General features: G+C 46.4%; 1 protein-coding gene across 3 annotated transcripts in view; it reads right to left on the bottom strand.

Annotated features, from left to right (window-relative positions):
* Nucleotides 1-10,356: 10,356 nt before the first annotated feature.
* Nucleotides 10,357-13,228, bottom strand: part of LOC142564520 (uncharacterized) — a 48,920-nt gene continuing 46,048 nt past the window's right edge. For 2 of the 3 annotated variants that reach the window (XR_012824584.1, XR_012824585.1), the window contains exons 3-4: nucleotides 11,861-11,935; nucleotides 10,357-10,593 (exon numbers count right to left, since the gene is read on the bottom strand). Coding sequence is in view for 1 of the 3 variants with exons in the window: in XM_075675535.1 (XP_075531650.1) it covers nucleotides 10,415-10,593; nucleotides 11,855-11,935 (260 nt within the window). In the remaining 2 variants the exon portion in view is untranslated. Of the gene's footprint in view, nucleotides 10,594-11,854; nucleotides 11,936-13,228 lie in introns of all 3 variants that reach the window. The other variant, XM_075675535.1, reaches the window with a different exon arrangement.

The raw sequence follows: 13,228 nt of genomic DNA, 5'->3' as shown, positions 1-13,228 counted from the left end.
TTTCTCTTTTCCTTTTTCTTGGAGATTGATTCTGCAGCAGTTTTCTCAAGTATTTGCAATGAATGCAGGGGCCGTTACTTTCACATACGTAAGTGCACTTTTTTATTCATTTGCAGGCCACCCTGCAGGCCGCATACTTGCTGGTAAGCTTCCTAGTTCTTTTTCTCCACTGTGAATCAATGTTTTTCCTGTAGAGATAGCTGAACACTCTCCGAGCCCATTTACTTTCTTCCATGTTCCTTAGTCTTTATTCATGCTAAATTTTACTGCGAGCTTCCCTCACTTCAGAACTAGTCCAACCCATATGACCCTGCACAGCTTCATTTGTAGTATTCCCATGAGCGCCCAATGCGAGGCGACCCACTGACCTTCGGTTCCCACCGAGTCTTGATTGTACCCCTAATTTAAAGCAAACAACTACATTTCCAAAAGTGAGTCCTGGAACCATTAGACCTTGCCACGCCTCACGACTGCCCACGCAAATCCACGCCTCAGCGACTGCCCCCTCTGGCTATCAAATACCGATCTCAAAGGCCATGCTTTTGCTTGCTGCATGCGGCAGAAGCAAACAGGGACGTAAACAAAGCAAACAAACAGAAAAAGAACCAACAAACAGAAACAAACAGAAACAAGAGCCAGAAGCAGGTCAGGGACGTGATGTTTTGAACATCGTGCAAAAGGGACTTGGAACACTGGACACTGGAAAGGAGTCTAAAAACAGGAACCTCTCCTGACCAGTGACTAAACATTAACGTTGCTTGCGCGCATGTGCCAGCCTGTCGAACGTTTACAAACTATAAACTTGCGCCTGTTAGCATAAGCTACAGCAGTGAACGGAAAAGTGCGAATTACTATTATGAGACCTGTGTCGTTTGGTCGTCAGCCCTCTTCTGCAAGGGCATATTTCGGCCGCCTTTTATAAGAGGCGGTGTCCAAATGTTACCATACCTATAGGGTCGCGTTCTTTGGATTGAAATGGCTCTTCACCACGTCTGCAGCCGGAGAGTCGACGTCATGGAGGATGGTTGACATCAGTCGCGCAAGTGCGCCTACGTACAGGGTAGTGGTGTGACGTCACTCATATCGACAGGTGACTTGGGGAGTTATTCAAGGCAACATCAGTTATTTGTTTAATCGGTTGCTTGGATACACTAATTAATGTTTACAGAAATAATGAAACATGCGAACAGAATGGTGACGTGTTTTTGCTTTATTTCGCACACGTCCCTGCATTTCGCATACTGAACTCCCTCGCTGCACACCCGCCCCGCCACATGGAGCTCATATGGGTGCCTGCGCACTCTGGGAATCCTGGAAACGAGGCTGCCAACGCTTTAGCCCGAGGTTCTCTCAACCGGGCACTGGCGGCCTCCGATCCAGGGTTCTCACGGGAGCGCATGCATTCATTCAGTGAACTGACGCAAGCCTGCAAAGCCGAGCGCCGACTCTACCCCCCACCCCATCCCTCCCTCGACAATTATCACCAGACACTTTGGAGGCGGCTCCAAACACGCACCTTACCCTCCCCTTATATACGCTCGCGCTATCACCGCGTCCACACCGACCCCTCCTGTACCCTCTGCCACCACCCCAAAGCCACTCTCGATCACATCCTTTTCCTCTGCCCGGCGGATCCTCCCCCGCGGGGCCTGGAGCACCTTACTACTTGGGAGGCTTGGGAGACCCTACTGCGCTCCGAGGAACCGGCCAAGCAAGCCATCGCCACAGGCCGGGCTGCCAGCGTCATGAGCCTCCGGGACATGAACGTTTGAGTGCAGTGGGACCGTGCGGGGGCCCAAGGACCTGCGCGTCCGCAACTCCCCTGTGTGCAATAAAGTTGTCACCACCACCACCACCATAGCAAAAGAGATGTACTTCCGTTTTGACTGTTTCCCCAGTTGAAAAAGACAACAGGAATTCCTGTCGCAACTGCAGAAATTTCTGTCGCGACTACAGAAATTTCTGTTGTACGACAGAAGTTCCTGACGTTTCTGTAGTTGCGACAGACATTTCTGACGTTACGACAGAAATTCTGATGTCGCAACAGAAACATTCTGTCGCGAAGGCCAAGAGGTCTGAAGTCGTGACAACAGCTTTCTATCGTGACAGCGATATTCTGACGTTAGCGAAGGGCGAGACGCCCGGCCCGGATGGCCTTACTTCCGAATTTTATCAGTGTTTTCGTTCCCTCTTGTCACCATTATAACTTCAGGCGTACTGAGGCCTTCAAAGTAGGGTATCTAACCGCCACAATGTACGAAGGGCACACCGTCCTTACAGCCAAAAGCGAGATCGGTGCTAGAGTGTGTAGCTGAGGGGATTGGACAGGTGACAATGGTACAGCTAGATCTGGCTAAGGCGTTCGACAGGGTGGATCACTCATTCCTGTTTACTGTACTAGAACATATAAATATCGGATCCCTGCTCCTTAGAGGTCAGGATATGTTATGCAACTGGTTCAATGAGGCTGATAGTGAATGGCTCTCTTCCGATCCGATTAGGCTTGTAGCATCAGTACGACAAGGATGCCCTTTGTCACCGCTTCTGTTCTGCTTGTGTTTAGAGCCACTCTGTATGAGCGTTCTTGAAGAACAACATTTCCAAGGGTTTAAATTACCGACTAATGAGGTTCAGGTTCTTGCATATCATATTGACCGCAAGTAAGACGGGGACAGAGGGAGAGAACACATAAACAGCACGGGGGGTAACTTTCAACTGCCCGTGCCCATGCCGCCCGTGCTGTTTATGTGTTCTCTCCCTCTGTCCCCGTCTTATTTGCGGTCAATATGATATGCAATAAATACCAACTAGGCCAAAGTGAAGTTCTTCTGAATCAGGTTCTTGCATATGCAGACGACGTGGCCTTCTTTTTGTAGCGATAAAAAGAGTGTAAAGAGTGCGCTTGCAATTACAGAAGAATTTTGTGCGGCTTCTGGTGCAAGAGTTAACCTTGAAAAAAAGTTCAGGTTTTTGTTTTGGATTATCGGCCACAATGCCATCACATTACGCAGGCATTCAATGGAAAAAAGATCTGCGTTATTTGGGTGTGCCTCTTTCACAGTATAGAAATAGCAACGCTCATTGGTCGGTAGAAGCTGGCAAAATTGAACGTAAAGTGAATTCATGGCGAGGGCGGAATTTGTCAATGTTCATTCATGCTGAAGTGTGCAACATGTTCTTAGCTTCCCGTCTTATGTATGTGCTGCAAGTACTGCACTGCTCACGACTTCGCCTTCACGCACTGCATCGCGTATTTGCAACATTTATTTGGAGTTCGAGCTGTGAATCGACGCGGCGCGACAATCTGTTCTTCCCCCTTGAACGTGGTAGTCTAGGATTAGTCCAGCTCTTCGTCAGGCAAATTGTTTCTCGCCTGTGTTTCTTTCGAGACAGTGACCATTTGTTTTTGCGTGAAATGTTGCAACTCCGTTTAGTTCATTATGTTCCTAACATAGTAGTGTCATCAAATGCCAAAGATGTCCCACAGGCTCCTTGGTGCTTTCTCAAGCAGGTTGTTGACACATTTCTTTTCTTGAAAGAGATTCACCCTGGAGTACATGTTCACTGCGAGTCGAAAAGCAATTTTTGCGGCACTGGTGGACTATTTTCCCAGATCCTATGTATCCTGCACCGTATTTAAGCCGACCTTATCAAGATCTACTTAAGCCCGTCTGAAAAATGTGTGTGCCTTCTGGAGCAAAAACATTTTTCTTTAAAGTACATTCGGAAACACTCCCTGTTAAAACTAATAACGGATAACGGTGCCGTGGTCAACAAACTGTCGACTCTACATGTCCACGTGCCGAAACCATAGATCACTGTTTGATAGACTGTAGGGATGCTGTATTTTTTGGGGGGCATTCTCCAACGGACGCTTAGAAAGGACATTGACATCACTCCATATTCAATTAGATTTCTGCCGTTTAAGGTTACGGGTAGTCCTCCCTATGACATGTTCATAGTACTTGGCTTATACAGCCTATGGAGATGTAGCCTGTGTTGTTGCCAAAGGAAGGCTCATGCCCACAACGGGGCATTTGCCAAGAAACAGGCGCTTTTAGAAGCGTCCTTATCAAGATTGGAACCGAAGCAAAAGTTAGAATATCGGAGAGAAACTGAGCATGAGGCATCTTTATTTATTTCCTTAATTTATTTCTCTTTACAACCAGTGACACCTGGTGTCCCAAGATGACAATAAGCAGCCACAAACTGACAAACCGCCAACTGAGGGAAGATCCAATTTGAAAGGCGGCTGATACCAAGCACTATGCTGATATCAGCGCATAAGAAAACAATATGTAGGCTTCTTGGGAAAATAACAAAAGGTGGGACACGAAGCAGTGTTTACGCGGTTACGGTGTGGAACACCATTATCAAACTTTTATAGTCACAGGGCTGGTCTGGCGCCCTCCTCTCAGTGCCCATTCTGTGCAATAGATGAGACCATAGAGCATTTTTACTTATTCTTCCGCCATTTTTCTTTTCTTAAGGAAAAACATTTTAGAACCAACGTTCACGCAACTTGGTTTAAATTTTTCCATTATCTTGGAGCCTCCTCTCTTGGAAACTAACCCAGGGATGTCTGATCATCCGTGGAGGAATTCATAGTTGTTTAAAGACGATTCTCTTAAGTTCTTCATACATTATTTTTATCCGTTTCCACATGACACTTTTTGCCTGATTTTGCAATACCAACTTATTCTTAATACCATCCAAATCTTGGCAAATCCCCCGAAGTGGATACGCGCCATCGAAAAAAGGATATCCTATCCTATCCTAAACTATCCTATCCTGTGCTTTCAGACAACGCGAGCGTCTCTGCAAATATTCTCGTACGTAGCTACCAGCAAGCTTGGTTTTCAATTACTGCATCACACAGAGGCCTTCATATCATATCATGTTGAAAGCCATATCATATCATGTTGTAGCCAATTGAAAGCCAACTGAAAAATGCAAATTAAGTGTTCCCTTATAGAGTGGAATATACGTTCCTGTGGCGAACGCACCAGAACAACTTACTTAGCAAATACTTAGCACAAACACAAACAAAGTGCTAAACTGCTCCGTTCTCACTGATTATTTGCGTACTTCACACAAAACAGCATTAGTATAATTAACTGCATCGATATACCAAAAGGTAATTCTTTCGCAAGAAAGCCTCTAACACAGCTGGAAAATATCGTGGTCTGCCCAACATTTATATGGACTCCCTGTCCTGCGCCTCCTGTACTCCTGGAAAGCTTTGAAATAACTCCAATGCGACCTAAGGAACTACTGGAAGCACATGGAGAAAGCAAAGATAGTATCCCGGCATGTGAAGGTACGAAAGCAAAGAAAAATTTCGATCAACTCACTTGCAGCGCCACCGTACCAAGAAAACCTACAGAACTGATTTGCCATATTCAGTGCCTCTTCGCTTTGAGTTGTCGTTGAATATATCTGGCTCTTACATCCGCTAGTCTTCTGTTCAGCTTGTGGAGCTAACCAGGATTGCATAGTGACCGTCACGGAAATACGTTGGTCCCGGGTTCGATCCCCGGACCAGGGCAAATTTTTATTCAGCTATTCGAAGCTTTCTTTCAGAGAAGTCCGCATCGTTCTCATTCGCGGATTAGTGCTACAAGGTTGGTGGATAGTAATTTCTCCCTTTCACAAATCTTGCTTTACATTGTGGGCATCCACAGAACTAATTTGCCGTAATGTGAATCCACATGAAAGCTACATGCAACAGCAGACACGCTCTGACCACCACGTCATTCATTAGGCAGCAGGATGTTCAAAACTTCGGTGCAGTTAAGGAGCCGTCCGAAAGGTGGCCTTAGCTATGCTTCCTTTGACACTCCGTGCTAAGCTTCAAGCGTACGCGACAAACAAGTCGTGATTGTAGCATTCTAACAGTCACATTCTTTTGTGTCTGTCGTGCTGACACTACGGTTATTGCAGGAGGTACATGAACGAGCCCAAGAACAAGTTTTGCTAGTTTTCCGGTCTTTTTACTTCAAGATTATGAGTTATGGGGACTGTTCTCGTAGGAATTCATATGAGTATTGTTCCGGTCGGACAGCTGGTATCTGACAACGAGCTGGAGCAGCTGCGCGATGACGTCACAGCAATCGAGCGAAATCTTCACAACCCGAAACGGACTCATCACGCTTCCGCTTGTGCATAACCAAAGCCTCGAAGCAGAAGAGCTAGGGCGTTCAGCATTGAAAACCTAAATATAGGACAATTGCATCGCTACAGTTATAGAGACGTGCGCACAGTTCACTGGGATTTTATGCTGGTGCCTTTATTACTGCGGTTTTAACAAAGCACCCATTTAATACTGCATTTTACCAAACTGCTTTCACTTTTTCAGGCATGCAGACTTTTCCCCCTCAGAGAATTTTGAATTCTGCACAGCATAGTGAATCGGTCAGAGTTTCTCTGTGGGCTTGTTATGCTGTTAGTGCCTGCGTTGAACATTGTGAACATGCTCAAGAAGGAATAACATGCACGGACACACGAAATTAGTCAAATGGAATAAACACCATCCAGCATGGTTTATTACAGCTAAGCCTACATACGTTATGGAGTCACCCTGACTCCTTTGTTGAGGCGGCACACGTACGTGCAGCACGGCCTATGTGTCCTAGCTATCTACCTACATACGCAAATTTTGAAAAAAGCCTTAAATGGTCAGTTGGCGCAACCAGATTGCTAGTTACCCTCGTCCATTTGATTCCATCGGTCTCACTACTAGCAGAGTCAAAAGTGACTCGATAAGCAACCGCGTGTTGGGAGATACATGTTTCACACTTTGGCACCACACCTTCGTGATATGCATACTTTTCTGTGCATCTGCACTCCTCTAATTTCTTGCTCACGACTACAAAATTGCGTTAACTACGTTACGATAATTGCGCAGTAAGCACACACTCGACGTGATACATTTTGTACTACGATCGCCCAACTGGTCAAAAAGAAATTCAAATCACTGATGTCAGAATGACGTCATATAGGCTTGGTATTATGGGCGCGGTAGACTTGAATGGTAAATGTGACGTTTATGTTCTCAGCTAATAATTATTAGCAAAAAATGTACGCTGACAGGGTTCTGAGGCAATAAACTACGACAATTGTCTTATTTCGTGCTTTTACAACACAGCGTTAAGGGCTACTTTCTCCACTATCATTTTCGCGTTTAGAAAAAAAAATCCCGAAGGTAGTGCAATGCCGGGCCGATCCGCGGCCGAAGTGAAGCAGACGTTAAACACTCCCCACACGTGAGCCGATCCTAAAGATAGTGCAATGCCAGGCCGAACCGCGACCGAAGTGAAGCAGACGTTAAACACTCCCCTTACGTGAGCCGATCCTAAAGATAGTGCAATACCGGGCCGACCCATGGCGGAAGTGAAGCAGGCATTAAAAACTCACGATACGTGAGCCGATACCAAAGATAGTGCAATGCCAGGCCGAACCGCGACCGAAGTGAAGCAGACGTTAAACACTCCCCTTACGTGAGCCGATCCTAAAGATAGTGCGATACCGGGCCGACCCATGGCGGAAGTGAAGCAGGCATTAAAAACTCACGATACGTGAGCCGATACCAAAGATAGTGCAATGCCTGGCTGAACCGCGGCGGAAGTAAAGCAGGCGTTAAACACTACCCATACGTGAGCCGATCCTAAATATAGTGCAATACCGGGCCGGCCCAAGGCGGAAGTGAAGCAGGCGTTAAAAACTCACCATACGTGAGCTGATCCCAAAGATAGTGTAATGCCTGGCCGAACCGCGGCCGAAATGAAGCAGGCGTTGAACTCTCCCCACACGTGAGCCGAGCCCAAATATAGTACAATGCCGGGCCGATCCGTGGCGGAAGTAAAGGAGGCCGGCGTTAAACACTCCCCATACGTGAGCCGATCCTAAGGATAGTGCAATACCGGGCCGACCCACGGCGGAAGTGAAGCAAGCGTTAAAAACTAACTATACATGAGCCGATCCCAAAGATAGTGCAATGCCTGGCCGACCCGCGGCGGAAGTAAAGCAGGCGTTAAACACTACCCATACGTGAGCCGATCCTAAAGATAGTGCAATACCGGGCCGGCCCACGGCGGGAGTGAAGCAGGCGTTAAAAACTCACCATACGTGAGCTGATCCCAAAGATAGTGCAATGCCTGGCCAATCTGCGGCCGAAATGAAGCAGGCGTATTTGCGCCGTCATGCGATAAAAGCAAAATGCGCAGATACCTACACCAGAGATAACGCCCTGTCGCGGGCCAGTCTCGCTGCAGCCGACGTTGTTCATCCATCGCACGCTTGAGAACAGCACAATAACAGTGCGCAATCGCCGCGTCACGTGGTGTTTTTCACATTTCGCGGTTTTTTTTAAACGCGGCAGAAAGGACCACGTTAGATATACCGTGTTGGAAACAATTTATTAAGGGGCTTCTCAAGGTGTTTTACAACTTTGCGTATCACACTTGACGTTTGCAGTCAATACTTAAAAAGTTGAATAATTAAACATAACTAATTCGTTAGTTAAGGAGAAAATAAAAACTAGCCTTATTAACTCTAGGCCAGTGCCAACACTATGCATTCAGTTCAACTCGCGTCCGGAATGCCTTTCATATTTAAAACTTTCGCTCAAATTATGTGGGACAACCTGTATACTACGTGTCGACACGGGCGAAGTGGTATCTTCGGGGCAAATGGATCTCAGTGACGCCTGAACCTGAATGCATGTATATGGGTTCTGCCGCAGCATGTAATATAAGCTAGGGGAACTGGCTTTTGTCTGATAAAGTGTCGGAAGCAAGCAGGAGGATTACCACGCTAGGTGATGGTTAGTTCACTGACCACACCGTTCGCGGAGCATCGATTTTCCGGCGAGGCTGATGCGTGTGCTTATACATCGCATCAGTGTGGCAGTGCCGTCATCTCCACGGAGTATTTGGTGCATCCCTAAGAGAGAGAGAACTCATAAGGGTAAAGCAGGGAGGTTAATTAGACTAAGCCCGGCAGAGTACCCTGCACTGTTGAAGGGGGAAAGGGGATTGAAAGAGAAGGAAGAAAGAAGTTCACAGGCCGATTCTGCAAACAGGGTTCAAAATTAGCCGTCAGACCAACCTGGGGTCGCTGGGTATGTGGCACTGTGTAGTTATATTTGACATTGACATGGGCCACTGAGGATACTGCGCTAAGCATGTGTCGCTTGGTTTGTGGTGTTCTTCAATGAATCTTTCTGAGGCCAACTTAGGCCATTGGGTTTAGGGAATTAGGTGCGCACCGCCATTCATTGAGACCACTTTGACGTTCACTCGGATAAAGAAATATGTGCCTTTGGGTATGTACCACTCTACAATGACAAAAATGACCTTAAAATTTTTCTGATTCTCGGTGGAATCGAGCACACCACATGCGCAAACTTCACGGCGGCGTCGCCAGATGGCGCAGCGTGCGTTGGTAAGATGCGCGAGAGAGGAAGCCGGCTGCGTACACGTTTCGACCTTGGCAGAACGATGTTTCGCTGCATTGCTTCAATGCTAATCGTATAACGTCGACTTTCATCGTGAGATGGGTTCAGCTGAAGTTTTTAGTAATAGTATTAATATTTTTGTTATTACTAATATTATTATATACGTAAACAAATGAAAAGTACGCACCTATTTGAAATATATAGATGCGAAATGTGATTTTCACAGGCCGAGTGGCCTTTGAGTCTTGATAGCACATGTCTACAACGCATTCATTCAAACGTCGACTATACAGATTACGTTTTACGGAAACTGCAGTTGATGCGATCGCCACTGCGCAGCGTGCGCAATGCGAAGACTTGCATCACGTTGTGTTCATCTGCACGCGCCTTGCGGGCACTAAAGCGGTCATATTTTACTGCTTTAAATTTACGTGGAGCTCTTTCGAACTGCATTATGGTATTTTTGCACCTTGGCACAGCGCTGTTGCTGCTCCGCACGCAACGAAGGCGCTTTTAGCCTATCTCCGGGACACATGAAGAAGACGCTTTGGATGCTCGTTATTGTGCGTGCTTCTTTTCGTTGTCTATGCACGTTGTGCGTGAGTCTGTAGTAAGTGTATGAGTGGGTCCCCCCATTTGATGCTTCATCAATCTCATCTAGAGAATGGTGTGCCAGGCGTATGACCAGGCATACATCTCCAGCTCTCATTAAATAATGTATGTCGCTCTCCCCTGAAGGTTGACTCATGATAATGTCGCTCCTGGATTGATGCGTGTAGGTCGTTCCACGTGTCCTTAAAAAATAAATAAATTATTATGTACACAGCAGTAGTGGCGTAGCAAAAACGTTGCAATCAACGCGGTATGACTACTACGCCAGCAATATAGGAAAGAATTTTCTGCTTTATTTGAGGATTCATGCGCATAGCTTGAATCTACGATGCCGAAAGGAATTCGTCAGCCACTGATCCCCTCGAGAGTTTCCACTGGGCCTTTGCCACGCCCACGTGGACACGTTAGCTCGTACACGGGGAACTTGGGAAATGAGCCACAGAATAAGTCGAAGATAAAGTCACAGTGGTCGGAGCCTTTAACGACGCCGTTTTGCGCCCGACGCCACAACGTGCAGCCTTCTCCTGTCGAGAAAATGAACATCGATGGTGTTAGTTTACACTGTTATATTTGGAAAAACCAATAAATCTAAATTGTACACTAAGTCGTCTCCAATGGAAATATCAATTTGTTGTTGGCTACAGGCAGATGTAGCCGCTCAAACGCGTGCGGGCAATTTCTACACCAGGGCGTGTCCTTTCAACGTGTGTACTGATAACATTCCGCACAGTTAGGTGTGGTGCATAAGTATGTCACTTATTAATAACGTTTTCTAGAACTATAAAGGAATGGTGATGTTTGTGTAGTACTTGTTCATCGTCACCAATCACTTAAATGTGGTATCACGGGACTGTTGAGTGCGTGCAGGCTGGATTTGGTGGATTGAAGGCACCATTTTAGATTTGCCTAATAATTACAGCTATTTCGTCAGTAAACTTTTGAGGTCATAATCGCAAGGCCACCGCGAATATGAAACAGGCGGCCACTGTTGTAAGCTTACGAGCGTAAAAATATACATTGCACGCCAACGCGGGAATAGAAGAAAGCTGCCTGTATATGCGCCGCGGGTTTCGCATTTCGTTCAGTAAACAAAAGCTTCTCATTAAAAAAAAAAGCAACGTACTCTGCAGTTTGAGACAATGTTCTCTGGCACTGCAGGTAGAAAGGGATAGGCTGCTGTAAGCGCAGCCCATTCACCACCTGTATCTTCGTGCGTGGGTGGTCTCATGCGGGAATCATCTTCATCTGTGCGCGTCATGTGTGAGGTAACCCACTTTCGTAGGTTGTTGGTGTGTGCTAATGTTAGTATTGTCCATGTATTTCGCTCATTGGTAGGTGTATATACCGCATCGCGGCATTGTGCGCCTGTTCTATTCTTTGGGACTCAGTGCAATATATGGTGGAATCTTGTACTCCCCTTTTGTACCTTTATGAACTAGTGTGCCTCGGACCATACTGAAACCCCGTTTGCTCTCTTTATCTCTCTTCGCTTTTACTTTCTGTTCTTTTTCATTTTATCTCTTTTAGTTACTATTATCATGTCAACAGAAATAGCCGACACCCGCCATGGCTGCTTAGCGGTTATGGTGTTGCGCTGATAAGCACGAGATCGCGGGAGGAAATCCCGGCAATGGAGGCCGCATTTCGATGGCGGCGAAATGCAAAAGCACCCGTGTACCTATAGTGTCCCATGCGTGCTGCCGGCTAATCTTATCAGAAGAATATTCGATAAAATTAATAACATTTCTTCCTGCAGTTACCTCTAGGAACCACTGTTAAGCTTACCGTTACCTGCATAAGGATGACGACCGATATAGCAGTTGCCACAGTCAACATAAATCGTATGCTTTAGCCAAGGAAATGGAGCTGAAAGAAATGACGCAGAAGAAATTAATAAGTGCTATCAATATATTCATAAAAATGTGTATGCTCTTTTACCGGCCTCGGCTTCACTGAAATCATTTGCGAAGTAATTTTGAGTAGAACCCGTCAGTCACGGTTAGGAAAGAGTGTAGGGTTTCCAAAAAGAGCTTCACTTTAAAACGCGCACTAAGTTGAAACATTCAAGTTTCTCTTTGTTTACAGAACATTGACCACAAGAAATCTCAATATTGGTGTCTTGATAACCAGGTGGTGTGGTAGGTCTGAACGTTCATCAATGTTATCGGCGATAACTGACAGACTGTTATGCCCTACCGGTTTTACAGAAGAGACAGCCTGAAAAAGTGGGACCACGGAAAGCTTTCTCTTCCCGGTATTTCGAGACAGCTTGGCTGCACCATTCCGTCACAGTTTGTGACCTAGCATCTCCTGCGTGCAACAGGGGTGTCTGCACGTGCCCGTGATCCCACCGAAATGCACACCCACCACCGAACAAGGAACGCATGTGCATCCTCTGCCGAGGCAAAGTACGTCCTCCTCCCATTCCCGCTAACCTGAATAAGTTTAAGCGTGCGATGATGCGCTTACTTTTTGTTCGCGTTGTTCAGCGCTCTGCCGCAACACGCAGGTAAAGCTTCGGAGACAAGCATGTACCGACGATGCTGGCAAACGAAAGTAGGGTCGGGTGTCGGCATTTCATCATTTATGCTTTTTTTCTCGAGTCTAACCTGTACAGACGCGTGACCGCTGAAATATTACTGAAGGCGCTTCAGACACCGTCGGCGTGGAAGGTTTACGTATCACGTAATCTGAGAAAAGGCTCAACGTTTCCGCGCCTGCGCAGGCGGAAATTTGTATTTTCATTTCAGGCTGGTATGTGCGAACAACACAGGGTTGTTAGGTTCGACGGGCTGCGGTGGCGAACTGCTCGGAAATTTTAATATTTTCTCGAACCCCGTGGCTTCTAAACTATCGACGTCGACTGTGCCACTGTACACGTGAACGTGACGCTTCAGAACTAAAAATTCATAACATGAGCAAAATGTGCGAGACCAAAGAGTTCGAGGAAACTTAGACGTTTCGGCCTTTGTTCGCAGTGTCGGTGCAGGTGGTTAGCCCGTTTTATTATTTCGTTTGTGGAAATACTTGCTTACTTCAGGCGAATTTCACAAGCAGTTGGGTGTTTTTAAATTACACCGAATGTGAAATAGTCGACTGCGTTTCCGTAATTGAAGAGTTCTAAAACGAAACTTTTCGACAAGCACAAATAGCTGGCAC

This window comes from Dermacentor variabilis, chromosome 11 (assembly GCF_050947875.1).
Source record: "Dermacentor variabilis isolate Ectoservices chromosome 11, ASM5094787v1, whole genome shotgun sequence".
NCBI classification, from domain to species: Eukaryota; Metazoa; Arthropoda; class Arachnida; order Ixodida; family Ixodidae; genus Dermacentor; species Dermacentor variabilis.
Note: the sequence above shows the minus strand (reverse complement) of the source record. Positions and strands in the feature narration are given on the sequence as shown.